Source organism: Phasianus colchicus, chromosome 5 (genome assembly GCF_987193195.1).
Source record: "Phasianus colchicus chromosome 5, bPhaCol1.hap1.1, whole genome shotgun sequence".
Classification (NCBI taxonomy): Eukaryota; Metazoa; Chordata; class Aves; order Galliformes; family Phasianidae; genus Phasianus; species Phasianus colchicus.
The window spans coordinates 29,027,521-29,054,988 of record NC_143440.1 but is presented as its reverse complement, the minus strand read 5'-3'; the positions used below and the strand labels follow the sequence as shown (position 1 = coordinate 29,054,988).

Below are 27,468 nucleotides of genomic sequence, written 5' to 3'. Positions count from 1 at the left end.
TGGCTTTCCAGGGAAGAACATGGTGTGGTCATTGCTGTTTACCTGTCTCCTTGTATGGAACTGTAATTTTAATGTCTCTTTTTTCAAACCATTTGTACACAAAATCATTCCATGAATGGCTGCCTTATAATTTTTCCACTTTAATTGTGAATGGTTATAAAATAATGTTGCAGTTTTCAATTTGTTTTATTATATTAAATTTTTACTAGGTGCAGTGCTTCAGTGTTGGCTTTTCATTTACTATAGGGATTTTGTGACAGCTCCTGCAAAGAGAAATGACAGATTTAAATGGAATGCAAGCATTGCAGACAATGCCATTTATTTTTGGGTAATTGTGTTTGTAGCTTCCCTTCATAATATGTGAGCACCACTTGGAAATCTGAAGCGTGAAACTGACTGCATGTTGAGAGGCAGTCTGGCATGTCGATTTAGACATGGAGTGAATGATTTCAGAGTAATAAATACAGACATGATTGGACAGGTCTGCTTAAGGGGGGCATTTGACAACTTCTGTCTCCCACAGAGCATTTAGGAGTTGGTGTTGCTCTGAAGTTCTCTTCCTGCTTACAAGGCAGAGACCTTCCATGTTAGGAGGGTCAGAGGGTGATGGCTGAATAAGACTGATGGGGACGTGCTAGGGCTAAAGAAAACTGAGAGCTTAGGATGTAATGAAAACAATCAGCCCCCAGCCCAAGCTGCAAATGCTAAGTTACTCCATTTTTCTGCAGACTTGGTAGCAGAGCAGGCTCTCCCAAATGAGTGGGTGTGATTTGGGTGAGAAGTATGTATGCAAAACCATACCTGCCTTTTGCTTTTGTGAGATGAGGAAAAACTGTTAATGCTTGAGGAAATGAGGAAAAACTGTTTCTGCTTGTTCTTTCTTTCATCCCATCTTGTTCTTGCCAGACCCCTTCTCACATCTCAGTATTCTGTATGACTGCCACGGGATCCTGGTGCAGTCCTCCTCACAGCTCTCTGGCATTACAGTTAGATGTCAGTACTGCCATGGGTTTTCCTGAAGGCAACCTGTCTTCTTCCTGCTGTGTGCGATGAAATCAAAGCTGGTATTAAGCCACAGCTCACTAAGCTTTTTTTTCAACCCCAGTACAGATTGTAACTTGAGAGCTGATTTTGTTCTTTCTGCAAGGAAAAATACTACATCATTTTCAGGCTTCTGAATTTCTCTGGAAGTGTTTTATTTGCTTATGACGTGTTCTTGAGTTCCAAATAGTAGTTGCTAATTAACTTTTAAGTGTTTATAAGGGGTGTTTAGGCAAGGGATTTGAGAAGAGATTTGAAAATGGATTTTATCTGAGTAAAAAAAAAATGCAGAGCAATCTTCATCTGTTACAACAGAACATTTCAGAGTTATTGTTAGCATTTGCAGGTTTTCTTAAAAGATATGCTAAAATTCAGTCAGCTGCATGTTATGTGCTGCAGATTTTTGGAAGTTGCATGCTATGGTCACCATCAGGATTTAGTGCAAAGTTAGAATTGTGGTTTGGATTCTTGAAGCAGCTGAAGAGTAAGTAAAAATTTGAATGTCAGTCACAAGATGTTTCCAGAGGAAACACCTGCATAGTTGTTTCAGAACTCTGTGCAGGACCCTTGCAGAGCAGTTTCTCAAGTAAGTGGTCTGAAACTGTTGTCAGTTGACCTTGGGTGATAAAACTTGAGGAAATGCTAATGTCTTAAAGCCATCTACAGTGTGAGGCTACCCCTTCAACAGCTTGAAGATAGGTAATTATCTAAATTCACCTCCCTAATAGCATGGAGGGTAACTGGCAGTGTGCCAAGTTGGTTAGCATGGCACTAATTAAATGCTGTTGAGGGTGCTGATGGCAGAAAAGGGAAGTTGGCAGGGCACTCTGCGTCCATTGGGTTCAACCCCTGCTCCAGCAGGTATACCCAGAGCAAGCTGCCCAGGCCCATGTCTGGGCATGACTTCTGAATGTCTCCAAGGAGGAGACCCCAGAACCTCCGTGCATCCTGTGCCACTGCTCCCTCACCTGCACGGTGACAAAGGATGTATATTATGTACATTGATGAGATCACTCCTGAGCCTTCTCCAGGCCGAACAGTCCCAGCTCTCAGCATTTCCCCATAGGAAATGTGCTCTAGTTCCTTTTCCATCTCAATGACCCTTTGCTAGATGCTCTCCGGTATGTCCATCTCTTGTACTGGGAATGTCTTTCTTGTACTAGCCTTTAGAAATAAGATTAAGTTTCTGACTTGACTTGGTATATAGGTATTCTTGTTGTCTGCACTCTTCAGCTGCTCTGCAAGCAGGACTGGCTTTTAGACATCCAATTTCAGGGTGCTGTCAGGGGATGAGGGAAGTATTTATTCCGAAAGCAAAGAGTCTTCACACATCCATTTAAGCAATGCCCTTGATAGAGAGGATTTAGTAGTACTTCAGCAGCAAAAGGATTTTTTTCTTTCTCTTGTGGTTGCTATCTATAGGTTTATTGACAATCCCATGACTAACAGTTGCCGTGATTGAGCTGTGTGTCACTTGAGCAATAAGCAGCATCTCAGCTGATTGATTGCTGTTATTCTTCTGCTAGCTCATAGGACTTGTGGTTAGGAAAGGAGTATCATCTCTTTATGCTGGCTTAATTTGCAAGCCAAGATACTTTCAGTGTATTTAATAAAAATGTTTTTCTGAGTAATTGGATATGACTTCTGCAGTCTGGTGTAAATCCTGTGAAGCTGTGAGGAAGGAGGAAGTGCTTTGGGTGCACTTACGTGACAAAAGTTGCCATAGAAAGCTTCAGTACTGAGGAGCTGTGGTGCTTCAGGCTTCCTGATGATGGCTGCAGAGAGTTCCTTCGTTAAAGGAAAAAACTCCTTTTCCATCAGCATTTCACTGAGATTCACTAGGGGTGAGTACTGCAGCAAAGAGGTGATGAGCTGTCATTTATTTATTGTTCCAGCTTACAAATTGAACCATTCTGCTGATGCATGCAAGCCTTACCCAGGTGTCACCCCAGGCAGGGCTGCAGAGCGCTCTCCCTTCTTGCCACAGTGGTTTTGCCTCTTGCCTAAGATACGTAGAAGCTAGCAAACCCTTACAGTGAATTTTGGATTAAGAAAAATGCTTTGTTCAGAAAACATGTAGAGCTACTGAAAAGTGAACTCTATGACTGACACCAAACCTGTACAGTATGTAGAAATTCTGAAATCCAAGATGAAATCATTGGAAAAATAACAGCCATTGGGAGTAATGCTAGGTCTGTGCCTGTGTGCCCAACCTGTGTCCCACACGGTGATTTCTTATGATATATCACTGTATTGGAGTCTGTGGATGTTAATGGATGCTAATGTCTAAAGAAACAAGTTTATATGAGTCGTTAATGTTACACTGAAGTGAAAGGGGCTGCTGAAACCTGCTGCAAGCCTTAATGCTACCCTGAATGGCTTTTACTGTAATAACTCTTCGTCAAGTTTTCCTTGCTAACTTACAGAGGGGCAAGCTGCAGATAACCACAGCACAGTGAGGCAAGAAGTATGTTGTCTCGCTGTCCTTAGCAGCATGAGCCCAGTCCTTGTGGGGAGGAAGATCAGGGAGGAGAAGGAGCAGAGGTTGCTGCAGATTAGAGCTGAGGGAACAGCAGAATGACTAAGAGGGGACATGAAGAGCAACAGCAATTCAGTTCCTGCAGTTCCCACTCGTGATTGAAATCCTGGTTGCAGTGTTCCTTTTTCATATTCTACGGTACGCAGTATCCCCAGAACATAGCACCATTGTATAATCAGTTAATATACAGATGTTACAATTATGAAATATACCAGAGAGTTTGGCTTAGCAGGCTATTATACAAGAAGAGAATAGATAGAGTGCTTACTCGTGTCATGGGCTCACTGCAAAACTCCAAAGGAGGGATCTCCAGAAGAGATCCTTCCCTCCTGGTAGCTAGCTCTTAAATGGGTCTAGGAGAGGTGGAGCCAGGCTCCATCCCTTCCAGCAGCACAGGTGAATTGCCTTCACCTCTGCTCCTGTGGCTGACTCATTTCTCACCTCAGGTGATCAATCAGAGGTTCAGGCTGTGATTCAGCAGTTCCCATACAACCATACCAGACACTATGAAGAAAATCTACTCTGTCCCAGCTGAAACCAGGCCAGCAGACAAAGCTGGGGAAGTAGCAGGGCGCGGGGGCTGCTGTCTCTCATCTAGGCCATCAGTAGTGGTGTTTATCAGGGATCCACATCTGTAACTGCTCCAATGCCAAACGCAGCACATGGCCTTGAGGCAGGCAGATCATTCTTCTGCCTAAGATGCTTTGCAAGTGCTCTCCAAGCTGCTTGTCTCCATGTAAAGCTCTGGTGCATCCTATGGCACATAGCTAGTTCCTGAACTGCGTGCCTGCAGGGTGTCACTTCTGAGTAATGGCTGATGGTTTGGTGATTACAGCATCGATGTCAATGCAAATAGGGTGCCATAAGCCAAAACTGGAGCAGATGTCTCACAGCATGTATTGATTATATGATATCTCAAAGCTCCAGATGCATTTCAAGGAGCAAAGCTGGTGGTTCTGCCACCATGTTCCATTGAAGGAGGTGGTCCCAGGAAAGAACAACATGGTGACAATGTGCTATCTGTGGGTATTACGGAGGTTGAAGTGTTTTTGGAGCAGTGTGTGTGTCTATACAGGGAAGGATGATCTCAGGGGTGAACAAGGGCTTTGGGATCTGGACCTGCATGCTGTGTTCCTGCACCTGTGGTCTGTCCCAGAAGCAGCTGAGCCTGGGGGGGGAGGGGGGAGAGACTGTACTGACAGCACATAGAGGCTGAAACACGGCAGACAGCATTGTGATCCTCAACCTTCCATCAGTGACGGCCCTTTAAGGATGAGCACAAACACTGCCCAGCACAGACCCAGCAGCCACGTGAGTGTCATGGGTGGGCAGAGCTGGGCTAGCACAAAACCCAAAGAGGGCAGATGGAGGCAGGCTGAGCTCGCTGGCTCCTGCTGCTCTGCTCCCTCGCCCTTGGGTGGATGAAGACCTGCCTCCAGGTAGAAGATTTGGGGGTATGTGTGAGAGATGTTCAGCAGCCAAGTGTCCATCTCGCTCCGATTGCTGCCTGGGCTGCTGCAATGCTGAGTGCAATAACCTTCCTGGCTGGCTCTTGCACGGAGGCACTTATGCTTATATTATGACTTTCTGCCTGGTGAGGTCTCTGTGCCTCCTGTTTGCCTGATTTCAGGCTCTCTTTGCTTTTTTTTTTTTTTTAATTCATTTCTTAGTCTGGGATGTGCTCTGTTCTTAATGCATCAGGAAGCCATATGGAATGAAGAAGCTTCATTGTCTGTGCATCAGGGAGGGAATTATTGACTGAGTGCTGAGCAGCCACGTTATTGATTCTGCCCGTAGCCCAGCCTGTGTGCTGCTCGGGCTGACTGTGTCCTTCTGGCTCGCTGCGTTTAATCGGATTCTCTGAGCCATTGAGCAGAGGGGGAGAGTTGGAACCAAACCCATCTATCATGTTCACTTCCAAATCCAGCTCCGTGTCCCCTTCTCCATCCATGGAGCAGGCAGATTCGGATGCTCTGGACATCAGCACCAAAGTGCAGCTGTACGGAGTGCTGTGGAAGAGACCCTTCGGGAGGCAGTCGGCAAAGTGGTCCAGGAGGTGAGCTGCGGTTGCTGCAGTGGGATGCGGGGCTGGGGCGTCAGCTAAGCTCTCAGGCTCTTGTTAAATGCCACAGATTTGAGGGGTGAAGCTTCAGGCAGAGCCTCCCTGCTGTCCTGAGCCTGCTTCACACAAGTGTGCTTTCCTCTTTGCATGCCCGTACCCTATCCTACAGGCACTGCAGAATCGGAATAGGGTCTTGTTTCTTCCACGAGCTCCCTGGTGCAAGACGGCTGGGTTGGAATGTCTCTGCACATTGGAATGTACCACATTCCTATGCACAACTCTGGTGGTGGTTCCTGGGAGTTATGCGATCTGATGGACTAATCCTCCCAGCATTCTTGGGATGCAGGACAGTGTCACTCCTGATGGATGTCATTGGCAAGCTGTTCAGTTTCAAGACCTGCAGCTGTAAAGCTCTATGTATTCCTCCTCCTACTGCCAGAGATTTTCTAACCCAATATCTGTTGTCACAGTCTTTAAAAGAAGGATAACAGTCCTTACCTTGCTTCTGTAGTTTGATAACTCAGATGAAAATGTGCCAGAAAATCAAAGTATTGTTTTCCTTTTCCCCTGTCTTTCCCCTGGGAAGAGGCCCAGATTAATTGTTAACAAAAGCCCACAGGAAACCAAGCCGTCTCTGGGGCTGGAAAGTGACATTGCTCTTGTGGAACTTCAATCTAAACCTACCAAGATGGCTTGGCCCAATAGGTAGTTAAACCTAGCGGGGGAAGTGGTGTGCTTGTGGCCATCTGTGTGACGTGTGCAGGTTTTATGCTGTGCTTGCTCTCCTGAAAGAGATGGCCTGTTTTTTCACTAGAGAGAGGGCTTGTGCTGGTGTTCCCTGCTCAGCAAGCATTGCTACTGAAATGAATGATGTCTGGAAACTAATGTGGCTGTTGGTGAAAACAAGTCGACAAAATAACATAGGGGAAGGTAATTTACTATGAAGAACACGTTCTTAAAAGGCTTTCTTCTTCCTAATCAAAATTTCTTAAAGGCAAATGGCCTGGTGCTCTGTCATTATTTATTTAGTGCTTTTCTATTCCTACAAGTCCCCCATCCTAAGCAAGCTGTAAATATTTCAGTAACAGCGAGTGGGAGGAGATGGGAGGCAGTGCAGGGCACTGTGTGGTAGGGTTGCTGTGAGCACAGTAGCTGGTCCTGGGAGCAGTGGGGCATTTGGGAAATGGGAGTTTTCTCTGAGGTGCTTGTAGGACTTGGAATGAGGGCTTTCTAGAGCCAAAGGGCTGTGGAGCAGGAGAGCTGATGATGGGAGTGAGAGCTGGTCCCAGGGTTGGGCTGAGCCTGGCAGTGGGACATAAGGAGGCATTGGCATAGGGCAGATGGGAGTGATGTGGTAGTGCCATGTTGTGACCCCTTGTGTCATGTTCTTGCGGGACAGAGAGATCTGGGGCTGTCCCAGGGCATCAAGTGCCTCTACAGCTGGCTTCTGCTCTATAACACCAATAGGGCACCAGCCAAAAGTGCCTTGTGCTTGATAGAGATACCTATCTCTTAGATAGAGACTGCACAGATAACGGATTGGGGAAAAAGTCCAGACAGAGCATCCAGAGCTTTGGTTGATGATTTAGCAATTGAAATGCCAGACCTGGATCAGAATTGTTGCAATTGCAATTGTGCAATGACTTGCCACGTGTGCTCCTGGGCTGGTGCCCTGAAACCTGCTGTAGGGCAAGGGCAGCCAGAGTGCAGCAGTTGTAAGGCAAACACCTCATTTCAAAAACTTGTGCAATGATTAGCTACTTAATCTCATTAGCCCTCTGTGATATAAAGACAGCGTTTTATCCCCAGAGAGCAGGTATCCCTGCTGGCTCGGTATGGATCAGCACGGCTAATCCGGGCAGACCACATCTCTGCTTTCACAGCCGAGTCCCTCTGCTCGTCACTGTTCCTCATCTATTCCGGTTTTATTACACTGTCATTCTAATGGTTTCTCAGAGCAGGATCTAACAACAGAGGACAGGTGACCCAAAGGGCTGCCTAGTGACTCTTGCACTCCTTGTACTGCACAGAGTGAGTGCTGCCTCCTCTTTTCCCTCTGCTGCTGCTCTCCAGGCGCTTAGTATACTGCTCAGTTTCCTAACTTCTTTATTCTTCCACCAGCTAACCTGATGTCCAGTGTTCTTTCTTATTTATTTGCCTGTGGGTTTTTCTGTTTACTATATTTTTTTAAGATCCTGCTTTTATACTTTTTCATTCCAAATACCCACAGATTCTCACCACACTCGTGAGGTCAGGGGTGTGAAAGTTCACTCATCTGTCAGAGGCATGTCAATCTGGAGAGATCAGTGTTTGTGGTCTTATTTTGTTTTTCCACTAGAGCATAATCCGTTATGTGGGGATTATCAGGAACACTGAGTGTCCCAAAAGTGTGTAACAAGTGAAGGTTATAACAGAGGTTAAAGCAGGCTAGATTAGAAATGGTGTGTAGTTCAGTATCAGCATCTTTAGCTGCCTATCAAATGTTTCCTTCAAATCTGTTGACTGTGTCCAACAGATGTGCCCAGTGCCAAATCTGCTAAATGCCTTATGTCAGTGTCTCAGAGTTGTGTGCACAGCTCAGCCCCACACCTCTTCTGGGATGCTTCTCCTCATTCCCACCTGCTATCACGAGGAAACAGCCTTGCTCCCCTACCTGCGATGCTGGTGAGAGGTGTTTAGGATGGTGCTTCCCAGAACAATTGTGCCCCATGGACAGTCCATCTCCTTGCCACCTCTTACAGTAATACAGAGTCTGGGTTGGTGCTGCAGGCTGCGCTCCCCTCTCTCAGCTCCTCTGCAGTCTCCGGCTGACTGAATACACCCAGCGCAGAAGACTGACTTGAATCTTGGGTCATGCTGTTCCATCCAATGAAATTTTGCAAGGCTGTGATCAGGACACGAGGGGGAGCTGGTCAATGTGTGAGAAAGCAGCGTCCTGCTGACACAGCAAGTGGGCATCTCCACACTGCCGGTGGCAACACAGCAGGTACAGATGAACGGGCAAGGAAAAGAGAAACTGGGGCTCTTTGTACGCTCTGAACATTTCTGTGTGTAAATGTGCAGGTGTTCACGGGCTGTCGCGCTTTCAAGCAGGCTCATGGTAGGTCCAGAGCCTGAGCTCACTGCAGATCTTTCTATAGAGCAGTGCAAAACATTTTCTTTGTTGTTAACTTCTTTAACTAGTCCCTGTCTTTTCAGCTGCCCTTCAGCTTTGTTGAGTGCTGCAGGTATTCAGATTGAATTTAAGGGAAGTCAAATATCTCTCCTGTACCACTACCTGCAGGGTAAATGCAACATCAATTTTCTTCAAGCAGAGGGACTCTCCTAGAGGAATTTCAAACATCCAAATAAGTTAGAAGTGGTTTTCCTTTAATTACAATGTTGAGGATATGCTCCAGTAAATTACAGGCTTGCTTTACAGGAGCTGATGCTTGTGGCTACCATGCAGCATTCATCCGAGCATACCTAAGGCTAACTGTGCAGAACATGGCACATTTTAATGTGACACATATAAAAAAAAAAATTAAATTTCCTTCTATTTATGAAGGCCAGTGGCAGAAGATTTTGCCAACAGCTCCGCTTAAAAATATCAGTGCAATTCATTTCAGCTCCTGAGTGCTCTCATGACAATTGTTTTGCCTTAAGAGTTGCTCGAGGATGCTACCTCGTGGCTCTCCCTGCCATATGACTCAGTGTTACAGAGAGAATGCTTCCTTTCTGGCTTATGCTGGGAAGAGGCAATGAGGGGACAGAGGGTGGCAGGAAGCTGATGGCAAAAATAAGCTAGTAATTGCTTTTAGCCTGTGTGAGAGAGCCACTAAAAAAGAGTGGTGGTTCTCTTCCAATAGGTTGAGTCCACTACACGAACTAGACAGAATAGGACAGGTCAAGATGTCAAAACACTTTGGCTGGGATCCTTTCTTGGGTGCAGACCTCTGTCCCATTTATCTGCCAGTAAATTCTGCTATGGTTTGTCTTCATGCTGCATGCTAGAACTTAGAGCTCACTGTGAAGCACTACCACCTTTGGACAGAAGTGAGGCACCTCAGCTGAAGTTTAGATGGGAATGGTCAACTCTTCACCTTTCAGGTGGACGTCATTTTGTGCTGTGAATCAAGAACTCTGTTCTAGTAGAATTTATTTCTTTTCTGTCCTAAAGGTTCTTCATCATTAAGGAGAGTTTCCTGCTCTACTATGCTGAGAGTGAGAAGAAGAGCTTTGAGAGCAATAAATACTTCAATATCCACCCTAAGGTGAGCAGTGTTTGTGTGGCAGAGGAAGTTATTCTGTTCCTAAGTGTTTGTTGTTTTTTGTTTTTTTGTTTTTTTTTTATAAGATTGCAAGTGAAGAAGACGTAAGGCCAGGGAGGCCTCAAAAAAAAGAAAGTGAGAATTGTCAGTTTCTTTCAGGCTTCTTACTGGCTCATCAGATGCATGGCCTTAATTCTTCCCTTAATAGTAGATGTGTCCCCTGGTTTGCACAATTTCCTCATCAACTGATTTTGTGGCTGTGAGAATACTGTTGGCAAAGGCAACCAGCTTTGCTGGTTGTTCCTAATCTGTACTAACATGTGCAAATGCTGTTAAGCTCCTCTCAAGAGATCACCTACTCATTGATAAAACAGATTCCACACCTGAGTTCTAGCCCTCAACCTTTTCTCCAAGCTGGGTGCAGGGGAGCAGTCTTTACCCCCTTTCAAACACCACTTGGAGGTCTCCTGGTGGTGGTAATGGGAATCCATCTGCTTTTCAGGAGCTGTGTCTATTGCCTCTCTGGAATATACAAGGCAGGTCAGGGTCCCACAAGCGGCCAAGGATGGCAGCTCAGTTCCTGATTAGTTGTAAGCACTGAACTTGAATTTGATGACTGATTGGAGTGCTCTGGTTCATCCCCAGGGTGTCATACCCCTGGGGGGATGCATTGTGGAACCCAAAGAAGAGCCCAATATGCCTTATGCCATAAAGATCTCTCATGAAGACTTCCATGTAAGTAGACTTCTTTTTTATGTTCTCTAGGTAAAAACAAAAGCAGTTATTGTGGATGAGTGGAGCTTGATTTTTTCCACCCTGTCAATGTATGCTTACCCTCTCTGGGCAAACCATCCTGTGAGAGAGGGTGGCTTCACATCTCAAGTCCCCTCAGATCTTTGCTACTGCTCCTGTTTTGGCAACAAACAAGGAAGCTTCCTCTTTTGGCAGCAGCTCTTGGTATACTAGCAAATCAGTAGATGGAGATTTGGGAGCCCGAGAGCTCATTTCCCCCTATTCCTCTTCCCTGCCACTTTATTCTTGCCATGACTGCTTGCTGTGTGTATCTCCTTCCAAGCAAGAATGATGTATTTGGTCCCATATGATGCCTCCCATGGAGGTGAATGTCTCCTCCTGCCATAGCAGTGCCCTGTCTATGCCCTGGGCACACAGGCATGGAAGGCACCAGCCTACTAATCTGTTCTTTTTGTTGTTGTTTGTTTTATTTTCCCCCTCCCTTGTTCTAGGGTAACATCGTTCTAGCGGCTGAATCAGAGTTTGAGCAGGCTCAGTGGCTGGAGATGTTGCAGGAGTCTGGAAAAGTGTAAGTTGCTTTCTGTTCCCTCTTTTATTGGATCTGCTCTATAGATATTTGTGGCTGCCATGGTCTAAGAGCCAACTCAAGCTCAGGCACTTGTACCAGTGGCTCGGTATGTGTGAAATCCTTCACCACGCCATTTCCTCCTTGCTTCCAGTAGTCTTCTAAGCAGAGATCCCTTCCCTGTTGCTATTCCTCTAGGCCACTGGCCAAAGTATACCCTTGACCCTCACACCACCTATTTAGACAGCTCTGCCTCCAACTGGCCTGAATCCCTAAGGGGCCATACATTGTGTCCCATCTACTCATCCCCCGTTGCACATTCTTATTGAGCTGTTAGGTAGAGGGAACTAGGGCAGTACATGTGCCATATGGACCATGAAGTACAAAGCATCTCTAGAAACTGGTTGTGGATGTGCACAGATGAGGTAAAATGCAGGCAAAGCTGGATAGATGTTTCTAGTGCTGCAAAAGGATTGGAATAGAGGATGATTGTACTGGATAGTAAGTAGAGTTGCTACATATACGATACAATATTGAGGGCTTTTTTTTCTTTTTTTCTTTTTTTTCTTTTTGTAAGTATATTAAGAAGGCACTTTCTACTTGTTCCAAGAGCCTTTCTGGCTCTGCGCTTTACAGTACTTCAAGTAACATGTCTTTTTCTAAGGAAAATTCACATGGAAAGAAATACAAAATAACCAAGTATTTGCACCCCCCTCTCAGCTGTAGTCAGTGTGTGGACGGCATGCAGGCAACTTCACGTTATAGACAGGAATACATCTTGTGAGGCTGGGGAGGGAGCACTGAAAACATGAATCTAATAAAGAGAGCCATTATAGGCTGCAGCCATTTTGAAACTCTCCATGTAATTATATGATAAACTCTCCCTCCCTTGTTTCAGTTGTTGGTGGCTTCTCTGGGCCCAGATTCATCCTACATCAGAGCACATCAGTGGAAAAACACATTCACACCCATGTGCTCTCACTCAGGATGGAGAGGTCTACCTGTGGGCACAACATCACCTTTTAAATTAGCATTCTAATTTCCTCTGTGTGTTGGAAATATCCAAAATGCTCATTAGTTGGAAAGAAACCCAGCTGTCTGCAAGGAGCTCAGAGCTTGGGCTGCTGGAGGTGTGAGGTGCCTGGGGTGATGTGTGTTTAATATATTTGTCTCACTTCTGTCAGAGACAAAGCACAGGTTGCGCTGAAAATGTTTTATAAGAGATTCAAATGGCTCACAAAGGGGCCTGGTGCAGGAAGGCTTACAGGCATCTAATTCGTAAGCTCCCTTGTGATTTATCTAAGAAGACAAAACTTCTGGGCAGCAATTGCTTTTTCTGTGCGTGCACCTATAAAAATAGATTGAGATTAATTTTACATGTGCATTTAATGTATTTTATCTGTGTAGCTACTGTTATCTAATGGAAAATCTATAGAAGTGAGCAGTGAACTCAATTTCTAGTTCTGTTTCTGATTTGTATGTCTGTATCCTTGGTTATTTAGTCTCTGTGTTGAAGCCTACTCTGTCCATCAACTCAGTCACTAATGGGCATCTGCTCCAGAGGCTTTTTTTGCAGCTTAGTTTCATAATGTTTTCAAGAGACCTTGAGATCCTCTGGTCAATGGTACTACAATAATGCAAGCTATTCTTTGAAAATGCCTGCTTCCTTTAACTTTCCATACCTGCCAGCTTCTCATCTGGCTTTTATCTCTGATCCCTCAATGCTTTTACAGGGAGAGGCACTTATCTCAGAGTAGGGCCAGACAGCTAATTCTAGTGGCTTACCAATTTAGTGGAGAGAGTGACTGGCTGCAGGGTGGGTGGATGACGGATACCAGAAAGGCTGAAGATAAAAAACTGTGGGAAGGGGCCAATAAAAAGTTAACGTTTGAAGTGGAAAATTGGCTAAAATAGTAATTGGACAATGGAAGACAATCTCGCCAGCAAATTGGATGTTAGCTGAGTTAAAAGCTAAAATTTGGTTCTGAAGTCTGTCAGGATCCATTTAATGTGTTCCAAGTACAGCACATTGCAGCTGGAGCACTTAAAGACTAAGCTTGGTACAGCAATCTCCGAAACACTGGAGGAATGTTTGAATAGCTGTGCTGTGCTGAAGCGCTGCTCCTGTAAACTTTCTGTTATTTAGTGTCAGGAAAATTTCTAAGTCACTTGTGGAGAAGAATTTAGAGAATCACCATTCCCACTGAGAGTGTGCTTGAATTCCTTGGTGGATGGCTGGGCTGAGTCCCTCTGCCCCTCTTTGTGGGACCCTTAGATCTCTTTTATTGTCTGTTTTGTGTTTGCTCTCCCTAGAACCTGGAAGAACGCCCAGCTGGGAGAAGCCATGATCGAGAGCCTGGAAGCCCAAGGACTGCAGCTGGCTAAGGAAAAACAAGAGTATGTAGGTAGGAAACTCTTACTTCTAAAAGCTGTAAAACCCAAAATAGTCACTTGGCCTTTCTGGAATTGTCAACTCAGTCAAGTGAAGCAGCTATCAAGTTTTACTGATGACTTTTACAAGATGAAGCTTTTGAATAGCCAGCAGCTAAAGTTCTGGTTCTGAAGGGAATTAAAAAGTTAAGGTAAGATCCAGATATCAGAGTCCACACATGAAAGGAAGAGTGTGCCGTGGCCAGAACTCTGCAGTCCTACAGCTCCTGCTGACTGCCCTGTGCAACTGTTGGGATGTGCTGGTCTCACCTGCTCACCAGGCTACCAGCCAATACCTCTGTGTCCTGAATTAAGTAGGGCTGGTGTTTCTGAGCTTGATAAGAGCTTTTTATATATGGTAGTTTTGGGTTTTCTTTTCCCCTTAGCCTATGTCTGCTTGGTCTTTGTCTGCATTTTCCCCACGTTGTTCATGCTCAAAGTGGGAGCATTTACAGGGCCTTGTTTGTGGTGTCTTATAGCTAATTTCTATTACTGTCTCTGTGGGCAGTGGTGAGAGCAGTTTCTCCAAGTGAACATGGAATAATTTAGGAAGATACTTCTGGAGGTTAAATATTGCAGTCTCTCAGAAACCAGCCTCTGGACAGCAGTACCCTGGCTGCTCTGGCTGCCCTAGGAGGTGAAACCGTCACTCTCCACACTTGCTATAGTAAGAGCCAAGGGAGAGCAGCCTCTTCAACCCAGATGCTTAATAAGCTAGGCAAAGCATTCCACAGGGTGGGTGTAACACCCCTTCTAGGCTGTGGGCTGATGGTCACATCACCCATCCTATGCCAAGTCCAGTGCTTCGCCCAGGCAGCCTGCAGTAGGTGAGTTAGTGACACACTTAGTGTTTCAGGTTAGTGACACATCAAACTGTCTCCTGCTGTCTACTGTTAACCATCAGGCTACTGACCAAGGGTGATTTCCATAGATCATCTCACATATAACAGTGATCATAATTTACATATCAAGACATGTTGTCGTGTGGGAGCTGATGGATAAATAGCTCATGTGTGAGGCAGGCAGGGAGAAGTGGCTCCATGCCTTACGCAGAGATAACAGGGAGCACTGAGAGAAGAACCTAGAGGGATAGGTAGAAAGTTAGAAACAGCAAAGTTTTATCAAATTGTTTTGCAAATACCAGAGCTGAATAAAGAGCTTAAGGCCAAAGTATGGTAAAAGACAAGATGATACAGCAGCAATTTAAAACACATCCTGTGCAAAGCAAGATATTTGAAGTGTAAAATACATACTTCACTGGTTTATTTGGTCTGTGATGACAAGATTATCCTTAGCTGGTGATTTTTCACAGTTGGTTACTTTTCTTTGAAGGCAGCTATACATTTATTCCTATTTAAGTGTTGAGTTTTCTGCCTCATTAGCCTCATCTTCAGTTGTCTATGTCCATCCTGCAGCTAAGTTTTGAGGTCAGGCACTGCTGCTGGCAGCATGTCAATGCTCTTTGAAGAACACAGATGTTGTCCTTCATCCCTGCCCTGGGGAATTCCAAGTCCCCTTGGGGTTCCCTTCCATATACCCTTATCCACTTGGGATCCAGGTTTCCCTTTCAGGCACGGTTGTTGCTGAAGCCCCTCAAGCCTTGGGCTTGGCGTCACTAAGGAGAGTTAAAAGAGTAGGTGTGAGAGCTTCTGTGTATTTGTAATTCAGCTGTGTGGACTCCTAGCAAGCAGAAGGAGGATGAAAGTGGGCAGAAAGGCAGCAGTGGCTGCCAGCAGGGCTTTCGCAGCGTAAAGGTTAGTGCTGGCATGAAGAGCACTGCTGTGGGAAGGAGGCAGAGGTCTGTGTGTCTCCCAGAAGTTGTAATCAGTAGTGATGCTCTCTGATACCAAGGAAACTGGTAGCAACGTAAACCATTCATAGATGTCAACTTTATATGCTTTATGAAAGATCCTATAGACCTTTGCCTTTCTAGGTAAAGTTATTCTACTGATTTTCCTAAAGATCTAGAGCATCTAGGCAGGTTTAGTAAACTGAAATCTTTGATTGCATGGGCAGTGGTTTTCCCCATACATTCGGATATTGTAGTATGTTTTAGAGCCCTCTCTTGACTCCCAGCTTGAGGGAAGCTGGGAGACCTTCTCCCACTTGAACCTGGAGGGGTTAGTGCAGAGGGTGCTGAGTGGGTAAAGATGGGGCACTGGAATGTATGAGAACAGCCTACTGCTACACTGTGAGCAACCCTGTGTGCCCGCTTAGCCCTTCCATGCCTTAGTTTCCTCATGTGTGAAGCAAAAAGGAGGTTGTTTTCTTAACTCAGCTAGAGAGTGGCAAAGGTTAGTTCATTAATGTTGTTCATTAAGGTTTTAAAAACCTTGGGAGGAACCTTTGGAAGGAGTACACAGCAATAAGATTGTTTAGTTTATTAAGTTATTTGGCAGGAGGGAAATTATAGAGCATCCTATTAGTGTAATCTCAGCCTTTGGAGTCTCTCAGAAAGATATGCACAGAGCAATAGGTAATGCATTTGCAAGTTCCCAACAGTCAGTACTTCTCACACATAAACATCCCCAGGACAGAAATTGCATTTGTCTGCATTTGGCCTTTGTTTGTGCATATGTTTGCAGATAAGCTGATGGAAGAAACAGAAGAATTGTGTCTGCAGAGGGAGCAGAAAGAGGTGGGTGTTCCTCACAAGCCAATTCCATTCAGCTCCCCTGGGGCAGGGCTGGGAGGCTGGAAGTAGTGCGGAGTGCTCTCCTGCCCCTTCTCTTCGTGCAGGAACTGGAGCGTCTGAACCAGGTGCTGGAAGCAGAGAAGCAGCGGTTTGAAGAGGTGGTACGGGAGCTGCGGCTGGAGCAGGAGCAGATCAGGAGGTGAGGACATGAGCTGGGCAGGGCGGGAGAAGGACACCAACTCCTCACTTGCTGGGAGTGCTGGTGAGGTCAGGGATCAAAGCAGTGGATAAAATTCACTGATTTTGCCTATTTACAGAGGAGATAAATGCAGTATTGACCAAAACAGGAATGGCTGATGTCCGTTACTTGCATTTGATGCTGTTGATTGACCAATAGAACACATCCTAGTTTCATTTGCTATTTAAGACTCCAGCAACCTCATTTTCAAGAAACTGAGACATAAACAAACCCTGGTTCAATTGAGGCTGTATAGCAACAGGCAGATATCAGAGGATTTCAATGGCAAAACCAGTTCTATTTGCACCAGCCCCATGGACTCCAGACATCTCAGCCAGATTTTGCACACACAGATGAATGGGTGGAAGTTGAAGTTGCCTCACTAAGAATAATTTTGTCTTTTTGAGAGTAACGCTACGCAGAATATCAGCAATAAATGCATAAGAAAGAGCTAAGGGTTTTATTCTGAGTGTTGAAATGGCATTTTTGCTGTTGTTCTCTTCATTTTTCTTTTCTTTTTCTCCCTAAACAACATCTCAGAAAAGCTGGAGTGGTTTTTATAAACCTTTTTTGTTATCATAGATATACGCCTGTTTACTCATGCCTGCTGTCTGTGCTCTGCGAGCTGTAATCATGGTCCTGTGCTCACAAGCAAAGCCCGTAGGGGATGGTTTTTGCTCCACCGGGAGGCACAGCTCATTTTCTGTATGCCTGTAGTTTGTCCAAGGTGTGATGCTTTCTGGCACATTCCTGCCTGGAATTCCTGCTTCTTGAGGATTGCCTGCACCAACCATCAGTAGCGGGTCCTGCAATGAAGTCCACAATCTGTGCAGTCTGAATGTGGTTTGTGGGGCTAGCATTCCCCTGCCATAGCTATTGCCATTTTTCCTTCTTTAGGGAGCTAGAGCTCACAGCCCGCTCCCTTAATGGAGTGGAGGAAGAAAAGAAAGAGTTGCGAAGCCTGACTCAGTCCTTACAGAAAAACCTGGAGGTGAGTGACCACTTGTCCCTTCTGAATGGCAGCAGTCTGTGATGAGTTACCAGGACTGAACGCACTGCTGTCCTGTAGCATGCACCTAACCTGTTAGTGTCAGAGTCAACCCTGTGCAGATGAACTGATTCTTTCAGTAGCTGATATGAAGGCCAAAATCCTCTTCAGAAAAGGATTAGAAGTGGCAAGGAACCCAGCAAACCAAACAGCTATTTGATTTTTGAACAGTAGCTCCATAAGCCCTGGTAGAAATTAGAGTAGCGGAGAGGTATCTTTGCTCGCAGGTTGAAGCATTGTTCCCAGAGAATTGTATATCATACAACAATTTAGGAAATGGAGTGCTGATGTGTTAAACTCTTTTATTGACTTGGTGTTGCTCTGGTGGAGAGGTAAAAAATGACTTCTCTAAATGCATATATTTTTTGTGAAATTTCAGCCCAACTAGCTTGCTGAAGGCAATCAACCTTTATCCTACAAGCTTGTCCAAAGATCTATTGCTGATGTTCAAAATCCGGACAGGATTTCAGGATGTTCCTCCTGAAATCTTCTCCTAACCACAGTTATGGGTAGGAAAAAAAGATCGGAAAGGTTAGGGAAGGAGCTTTTTGTACTTCAGCTATACAACAGACCGAACACTTTGCAGCATGGTACATCCTATTGCCTTGTATTACCTGTTTTTAACCTGAATGAGGAACATGGGTGTAAAGATGGAAGAACTCAATAACGAGGAGCCAGACAGAAAAAGGAGCAGAAATGTAAGACTTGGTTGATGCTCACAGTTTCTGTCCTTCTTCAAGGAGCTCTCTATGGAAAAGCAGCAAATGTTGGAGATGTTGGAAACAAATGAAAGCCCACCTTCAACCAGTCCTAGCAAGGAGCAAAGCCCCAGCTGGGGGTTGCACTGCAGCCTGCAGCAGATTGAAGAGAAGATGCAGCAACTCCTGGAGGAGAAACTTCTTGCAGAGAAGAGGTGAAATGGGGACAAAGGCTCTTACAGTGATGACAGGGATGTGGATTGAGATGTCTTCTAGAGGGAAAAGAGGTAGTTTTTTCTCCTCACAGATGGGAGGCAATCAGAAAGGGTGACCCAGAAAGCTAGGGACACCTCAAACTCTTCCCATGTTTACCCTAGGGCCTGAAAGAAGGTGAAATCCCTACTTTCAACTTCTGGATGAGGTAGAGAGGATGGATCTACCATGATCAAGATTTGTGGTGCCTCATGATGTGGCTGTCCGCTGTCTTTCTTTTAGGTTGCCAACACAAAGCAAAGTTGAGGAACTGCCCACATGGCTTTTTCCAGCCATGCCTGCACTACTGAAGTGAAAATGCAGATAATGCTGCCTTTAGCACCTCTTTGCTCATGGCAGCCTGGTAGTTACACATGCCCCTACTCCATACCTAGGCCCTTCCTTTATGTGAGTCATATTGGGGTGGGATGGTGGGATTCTTTCTCTCTTCCATGCTCCAGGATGAAGGAGAATGAGGAGCGGTCCCAAGCCCTGGAGGCGGAGCGGGAGTTTTACTCTTCCCAGTCACAAGCGCTGCAGAACTCACTCTCAGAGCTGACTGCGGAGAAGCAGCAGACAGAGAGAGACCTCAAGGTACTGACTATATGCATCGTGCATTGCTATCCCTGGGCCCTGACTTCCTTCACTTTTCTTTCAGATCATCTTCCATCAAAAGAGAGATTTGTTCTTATTCTGTGGTCACAACTCTTTGTTTGCTATGCTTCATATCACAGTTACACACGAGGATGCCACGCTGTATCTGTGTAGCACTATTATTTATTTTCTCATTCTGATGCTGATTAACCTATTCAGTAAAAATTATTTCCCTTTGTTCATGTGAAAGCATCACCTAAAGACGAAGGTGGGGCAATAATACAGGACAGTAGACGCACTCAAGAATAAAGATTACTTCAAATGCTAGTATAGAAATTGTAGAACTGGGCGAGTCTTCCCTCCTTACGTGTGCTCTGTGAATCAATCTGAAGATTTGAAATTCAGAGATATTCAACTTTCTCATGAACATGGGTATTAAATCAGAGGAATGCAGGTGGGGTAGCAGCCCTCTTCCCTTGTCCCAGTAATTAGAGAAATGGCAATCTAGACAAAGGCAATTGGACAAAGTTATGTTGTTTTATTTTAAACTAAGTAAAGTATAAGTTGTTATTGGCTGTTAGACACTCAAAATCCTTCTCCGAATATTTTGTCCAAAAGTATCCCCCATCTCATCTTTTTCCTGCATCTCTAAGAAGTTTTTATCCTTTAACATTCCAGTTGGCCGTACTAAAGCTAAGTTGACCTATGTTTGTATGACTTATGCTTGTTTACTAAGTTACTACTTCATCCCTTTTTTTCCTAATTTTTACCGTATTTTGTTTCTGAAACTAATTACTGTCCACTCCTTTGTGGGAACTGACTGCCTTTATTTCAAGTCTATTTAGGATGGAAGGGTGTCCTATTCTAGTTCAGATTCAAATACTTCCATCAGTATGAATTCAGGTGGAGTACTATCTTTGACTTCATACTGTTCATAAGATGAAAAGGTAGCTGTGAAAAGGAAAGTCAGAATAGAGGAGAATTGCTAAAATATCTGGACTTTCAGTTCTGTCTGAGGATACAATAAACAAATTTTGTCTTATTTCTATAGGTTTTCCTTACTGTTAATCTTTCACTGGGTCTCTTGCAAACCTTTTGAGTTGCAGGAGGCTTACTGATACACAAGCTATTTTCAGGAGAATTTGTTCTTTTCGTCTTCCTCAGGCTGAGGTGAAGGTGCGCATGGAACTGGAAAAGAGACTGAGGGAAGCTGAGGAAGCACTGCAGAGCTTGGAGCAAGGCTTAAATTCTTTGGATCGTAACAAGGAAAAGGAGGAGAAGATGAAAGCAGATGTCAGTAATCTGAGAAGTAAGTCTGTTATCCATCTTCTCTACTGATGAGCAAGCCCCAAGAGGAAATATTTCTTCCCATCTTCCCAGACTCAAAAAGTGGTTTCCAAATTAGTAAGGCTGCACCTGGAGTGCCCTCCCAACTCTCTTTGTACCTTAACCTCACCATCCTTTGGAGGAGTCAGAATATGTTGTGCATACGCTTGATGCTTCACTCTCAAAGGAGTGCAGTATTACTCCATACTTCCCTGTGTAGTGAAAGACAAACCTATGGGCAGAGAGAAGTGTAAAGGCTTTCCAAAGGGTCAAACAGGGAAGCTGTGGCATAGCACACATTTCTCAGTGTTCCTAGGTGATTGCTGCAGCTCTCTACCACTAATATTTGCTGTGCTATTAGAAATCCCTGTCTGTTCATGGCACATCTGGATGTGTCCATGACAGTGTTGCCAGCTCCTCCCTTTCTGCAGTTGAAGACTTGACTGGTTCTAGGATTTCATAGAATCATAGAATCATAGAATCATAGAATGGCCAGGATTGGAAGGGACCTCAAAGATCATCGAGCTCCAACCCCCCTATCACAGGAAGCACCACCAGCCTCCATATCTAATATTAGACCAGGCTGCCTAATGCCCCATCCAACCTGGCCCTGACCACCTCCAGGGACAGAGCATCTATGACCTCTCTGGGTAGCCTATTCCAGCACCTCACCACTCTCATAGTAAAGAACTTCTCCCCAATAACCAACCTAAATCTTCCCTCCTTCAACTTAAAGGACCATTTCCCCTTGTCTTGCTGTTATCTACCCTTTCAAAGAGTTGGTTCCCCTTCTGTTTGTAGGCTCCTTTTAGGTATTGGAAGGCTGCAATGAAGTCACCTCTCAGCCTTCTCTTCTTCAGGCTGAACAAGCCCAACTCCCGCAGCCTGTCTTCACTGGGAAGGTGCTCCAGCCTTCTGATATCTTAGTGGCCATCCTCTGGACCCTCTCTAATGGCTCCCTGTCTTTCTTGTATTGGGGGCTCCAGACCTGGACACAGTACTCCAGATGGGGCCTCAGGAGGGTAGAGTAGAGATAAACAATCACCTTTCTTCAAGGAAAGCATGCCCATTAAGGCTTCAGAGCCCTCTGTGGTGACAGAGTTGAGAAGTTGTATGATAATATCAAGGAGAGTAAACTGCCTTTCTACAGTTATATCATTAGCAGATGTGGGAAAGACAAAAGAAGAATGGATGATTGCTACTCTTTGTCTAGTTTGAGTATTGCACTAGAGGTTTCTGTCATTCTGAATTTGATGATGTCCTGGTGCTTCACAAAATGTTGTTTGTAAAGATCTAGGGAAGTACTGAACATCATCCCCTGACTCACTGAGTGTAGTCCCTTTTGGCTGGTTCACTGCTTGCAGTGTCTTTCCTGTCACTGCTCATAGGGGTGTATTCTCTTCAGAATTCTTCGAAGAGTGCATCCGCAATGCCGAGCTGGAGGCCAAGATGCCCGTGATCATGAAGAACTCTGTGTACATCCACAAAGCTGCCACTCGTCGCATAAAGAGCTGCCGCCTTCACCGCCGGAGAGCCAGTGCTTCATGGAATGACTGTAGGTAGTGGGCAGCTTCTTCCTCTGTGCCCTGCAGGAGCAGATACATGCAGATGAGGCTGAAAGAGCAGTAAGATCTGCAAGTGTGGTTAATAATACAGAGTTCTTAGCAGTACCATGGAACTATGGGCTAACCTGGGTTTTGCTATCTGAAGAGCAGGCAGCAAATCTGCATAGTTACCTGTCTCTTTGTGTATGTGGAAAAGTATGCAGTAACTGCTGGGATGCCTCCTGGTCTCTACAAAAAAAATATGCTCAAAGCTGACTTCCTTTGTGATTAAGCATTCACATGCAGCTAGGTTGAAAGGGATACCTGCATAATGTCTTGCCTAGTCCAGTACTCAAAATGGTTGCCTTTGAGGTCAGATCAGTTTTTGCAGCACCATAACATTGGAAAGAGATAAAGCAAGGGACTTGCAAAGAAGAAAAATGCATTTCCATGCTGTCAGCATTTTCCTTCCCTGAAAACAGTAAGGTGAAGCTGTTGGTGCAATGATTAGTTCATCCCTGGCTATGCTCTTGGTCATAATGATTGCATGGCTCAGGGGCTCTCTTGGCTTTCTTTGGTTTGTCCCCTTGACTGAATGTGCTGACGTTTTTGTGCTGCTCTTGTTTCAGTGAAGCAGTCCCAGTCCTTCATCATCTCACATGCAGAAGCTGAAAACATTGAGGAGCTGAAGGAGGCAGCCAAAAGACTGAGCCGGCACCAGCACTTCCGTGAGACACTCTATCAAATCATGAGATCGCACAAAGATTCATCATCAGGGGATGAAAAGTGACTCTTGTTGAGAGGGGACTTCTGATCTCAACTTGCCATTCAGCTCTGCAAACACTAAGCAGTCAGGCATTAGGGTCAGAAGGGAGTTGCATCCTTTGGTGAGGAAGGTGGTGGGAAGTTGTATGAAGGCAGTTCCCTTAAGTAGTGTCTCTGCTTTAGTTTGGATGCTCCCTGTTGTCTGGCAGACCTTCCCTGCTGATGACTCTGGATCATGTCTCTTTGCTTCAGCTGCTTACATTAAGCCATGTTTTGCCAAGATACTGTGGCTGGTGTTAAAGTGAACTACTGGCCTTAGCTTAGGAAGTGCCTCTTCTTTTCTTTGCTGCCTAGTCTGCCTGCTAAAAACAGGTGCTTCTGAGAAATCCTTCCTCAGCCACCCAGCTGCACTCAGTGTAGCCACCCTCAGCTGACACAGTTTAACCTGTTCCACCTAATGTCCTGTAGGAAACTGCCTCCTCAGTGTAGACCATAACATCAAGTGCAAGGCAATCTTATGCTGCAGCAACATTTTAAGTAGAGAGATAGCAGCGCAAGGTGAAGACAACCTGAGGATTCTCCCCATGGCAGGGGAGATGGAACTACATGATCTTTAAGGTCTCTTCCAACCTAAGCCATTCTATAATTTGCTTCCAAAAGCATAATGTGCAAAGATCTGATAGATAACTCAACAGCACCAATGCAAGTTGGAGGGAAGGCTACGCTGTGCTGACTGTAGGCAGAACATCCTGGGGACACCTTTGCACTTTTTTGCATCAAGACAACTGACTATGTTGCTGTCAGGAGGAGGAGAAAAGATCTGTGCAGAAAATGGTAGGCAGGTTCAGTGTGGAGTAGCCTTGACTCTGATGGTTTTTTCATCACCTCAGGAAAACAAGCTTAAGGATAGGTGAGTGGGGTGAGGAGTGTTCAGCAATGACACCTACTACCATTTTGTAAATTAAATGTTGTCAGCAGCAAGATGTTAGGGCTGAGGAGGTGGGGACATCCACTTCAGTGTGTACTGCAGCAAATAGCCCTTACCCAGCACTTTGTTTTGCTCTCTGCCAGTCCTTTTAATTGCAGCCCAAGCTATCATGGTCTAGCCTGGACCTCCAGCAAGCCAAGGCTGGAATGGGAGATTACAGCTTAATCAGAAGTGGGCTCCTGGCTGGCCTCTGGTCACTCCTTATTGTTCACCATGAGATTGTCACAGTGGAGTATTTACCTTGTAGTTGGTTATCTTGTGTTTTACATGAGAGAGAGGAATGGCTTTGTGGTACAAACCTCCCCTTTATAAAAGCAGCTGGCTAATAATTATCCACATCATAGTAACTGCACTGCTTAGTGCTTACAGAGCACGTGATAAGCATGCTCAGTGATTCTTTATCCCTGTGATATAAGTCAGGAAACAAAGATGTAAAACATACAAAGGTGATGATGCTAGAAGCAGAGCTTGCTTAGGACTTGGGGGTCTTAAGAGCCCCAGTACTCTGGCAGTTAGGTCTGTATCCCTGAGTATTACATGTGCCCTTTTTGTCAAGTGACTGGGGTGGCTGCTTACCTCCATACAGGCTGTGGTACTGGGCATATTCAGGCTTTGTTTCTGGCCACCAAAGTCGTTCCCTTCCAATTCCATGCTGCTTCTAGGGTGAATTTAGGGATGAGATAGGGAAGGGACCTTGTCCTGTCATCCGTGGGACTGGCACTGATGTTGGTGGAGGGTGCAGAGTGTGATATGCTGAGAGCTTCTAGAGGGGAGTGTGTGATGAGCACTGAAGGCATGGTCTCTCCATTTCAGCCACTTACTGACCACTATCCTTCTGCCAGATAATGGGATGTTTTAAAAAGCCAGAGGGCTCATCACAGAGGGCTGTCACTTTTACAGTGACAGGTGATGGGACAGGAAGATAAAATTTACATCCCTCCGTAGTATACCTGATCCTTCTGTGCTTTTCCTACTCTAGTTTGCATGCTAGAAGTCCAGAAATTAATTCTGGTTCCCAGAAGGATGAAGAGTTGAGAAACAAAAGCAGAGCTGGTATCCCCTTTGCACTGTCCTATCAACCTCTCAGGCTATTTTCCAGTTGCAATTTTTTTTTTAATCATGTAATACTGGAAGATGCAGTGAAAAGTACAGCCAGAATGTGTATCTGTAATCAAGGCATTAAAAAAATCACTTGGTGGCTTGTGAATGGAACACTTTGATCTATTACAATCAAATGCCACAATGTCATAATTTACAGAAGTACTGTACTCAGGAGGTAGTCACATCTGATCTTCCTTTACTGCATATTGACAGCAATAAGTAAATAAAAGTTACACTGATACCAGAGTGAATTCCTATGCGTTCTTGTCACACTGTTACTGAAATGAAGTTAAATTGCCTCTGCAAGAATAGAGACAAATTGTTGTGACATGCTCGTTTACTGCCAGGGTACTTGCTGTGCTTCACTGGATTGCTGTACGAGCTGAGCATCATCTCTTGAAGGACAGTGTGCAAAATGCTTTCACCCTTGCCACCCACTTCCACTTTATTTACTAGGTTGAGCCTCTGCACTTTAAAATGGAAATAATGCTAAATCCAGGATATATCAAATCTAAATCAGAAATCTCACGCAGCTTGCTGGCTTCAGGTAAGCAGGTGGAACCAAGCCATGCCCTCAGCCACCTGTGGCAAAGTGCTTTCTCTCAGCTGTTCCTTGCTGTAGACAACAGCCCTGTTAGCCCTGACCCCATAAGCTCCCTGGGAGAGTCTTCCCACCTAGGAACCTCTCTTCCCTCTGAAGACTTTCCCAGTTGACTCTTTTAGAGCTTTGTTAAAACAGTGTTAATGTGTGGGCACTGCCAGCTGTAGTGTCTGTGTCTTACCTACTTGTACACAACAAGAGCTGTGGCTCCTACACAGGCTGTGCTAAGGGTTAATATAGTCCTCCATGTGAGCAGCAGGAAGCCTCCAGGCTGTTTCACTGCCTGGTGTAGAAGTGTTTTTTGCTTTGTGGACAGGAGTTTGGGAGCTACTCTGGTACTCACTGCCTCCTTAGGGCTTTGCTATTGCCCAGAAGTAAATGGCAGAGAAAAGCAGGCAGCACTGCCCCACTGCCTTCAGTGTTTGCTGCTTCTAAAGCAGAGAAAGCAGACAAGAAATGGAAACTGCCTTCAGGGTCAGAAGTCAATAACAGAGGGTGAAATGTCGCTGGTGTTAGAGCTGCTGTGCATGAAGCATGAGGGATGTGGGCAGTGGTGATCCTCAGCTCTGGAGCATGGATTTTTATCTCGAGACAGTGGGCTGGATTTCAGCTTGGTATTGGTTCTTTGGAGGAAGGATAACAGGTTTTCACTAAAATGTCTGTTTTGATTGCTTTTTCATGCACGTGCTTCCCGTGGCAAGTGAATGGACAGGGGGTGGCTCATGCTGTGCCTCGCAAGGAGAAGCATCTGTATGGGTGGGAGAAACGGCGGTGCCAGAGGAATGGCTGTGGTCAGACGTTGGAGCGTGGCCATGCTGGTCAGAGGTGGCCTTTCCCTCATGATGGGGCTGTGCTGTTCTGCTGTCTGCACCTCTGGGCTCTTCTGCCTGCCTGTTTGCTCAGAACCTCAGTGCCTTTCTGCCCACTAAGATAATGTTTCCTATATTAAGTAACTCCTTTCCTTCTTACTGTAGGCTTAACCTGTAAAGCCGGAATGAGGAAAGATCCAGCTGAGGATTCAGACAAGTCTGTGAGTCCTTTCTGCTCCTCTTCCCACCAGCACTCAGTACAGCAGGTGCTGCAGTGCTGGGACTGGCATCTTTTTCAGCCTTGGCAGGTTTGGTACTTAAGATGAAGAAAAATGACAAAAGCCATTTTGTGAAGGTAGCAAAGGCACCTTTTTCTATTTCAGAGGTGTTGTAATAAATAGAACAAGTGAGGTCACGGGTTCTTCTTTTGCTGCATTTTGAGAAGTGCAAGCTTTGCACTGCTTAAAATAATAAGTAAATTCTGCTTAGTCTTGAGTTCCTCTTGGCTGCACCCTGCCTCAAACCATCCAGGGGTACAGAGATGGGTCTTTTCCCAGGTCTGCTGCTCCTATTGGATTTCTTTTTTTTTCTCTCTTTTTTTTTTTTTTTTTTTATGTTAGTGCTGTGGGCAGGAGAGCTCTCACTTCACTCCTACGTCAGTCCCTGCCTGAAAGAGCCACCAGGCCCTGCTCCTCTGGCATGAGAGGAAAGGGTTCTGCTTTATGTGAGGTTTTACTCTGAGCTCTGAAGTACGGCAAGGAGCAGGGCCATAGCACAAGTGGTAGAGCTCAAACTTCGATGGGGCTCACAAGTGCTCGAAGACCCTGCTGATGGAGGTGCACAGGTATGCTATGAGGCTGAGAGAAGTTAAAACCACGCTGCAATGAGGTGGGAATGCCGCAACTCCTGTAGCAAGCTAGCTGAGTAGGCTTACTGCAAAGACTGCAAGAGATGAGAGATTGCAACTCACTTGGGAACTGCTTTCACTCCCCCTTTCCGTTCTCCATTCTGTCAGAGGCACAGTGAAGCTGCTTCCCGCAGGTGAGGAAGCTTCTCCAGAAACAGGATGGAGAGGTTGGAGTGCAGCAGCAGAGCCTAAAAATTGAACCACTCCTGACTGTGTGTTGGTGTGTTTAAAAAAAAAAAAAAAAAAGTATGCACAACTCGGTATGCAAAACACAGTTGTCCTGTTTATCAGTGAGCGAAACCACATCCGGTCCCAGCTGGCA

The 27,468-nt window shown here is 45.3% G+C and overlaps 1 protein-coding gene across 8 annotated transcripts; it reads left to right on the top strand.

Annotated features, from left to right (window-relative positions):
• Positions 1–300: 300 nt before the first annotated feature.
• Positions 301–26,201, top strand: PLEKHD1 (pleckstrin homology and coiled-coil domain containing D1). Of its 8 annotated transcripts, none has more exons than XM_090141121.1 (14): positions 301–5,019; positions 5,508–5,636; positions 9,802–9,895; positions 10,538–10,627; positions 11,137–11,213; positions 13,524–13,615; positions 16,226–16,278; positions 16,380–16,474; positions 17,411–17,504; positions 18,302–18,474; positions 18,973–19,105; positions 20,270–20,414; positions 21,837–21,986; positions 22,605–26,201. In XM_090141121.1, exons 2-14 carry the CDS (start codon positions 5,530–5,532, stop codon positions 22,763–22,765), a joined length of 1,464 nt encoding a protein of 487 aa, XP_089997247.1. In that variant the 5' UTR covers positions 301–5,019; positions 5,508–5,529; the 3' UTR covers positions 22,766–26,201. The 8 variants fall into 8 exon arrangements, 6 of the variants coding, with proteins under 6 accessions (XP_089997247.1, XP_089997250.1, XP_031449513.2 ...); XM_090141125.1 differs by lacking the exon at positions 301–5,019 and adding an exon at positions 10,395–10,432 and having other exon boundaries at positions 5,512–8,628; XR_016466895.1 differs by having other exon boundaries at positions 301–5,636; positions 21,820–21,986; positions 22,605–22,743.
• The last annotated feature ends 1,267 nt before the right edge of the window (positions 26,202–27,468 follow it).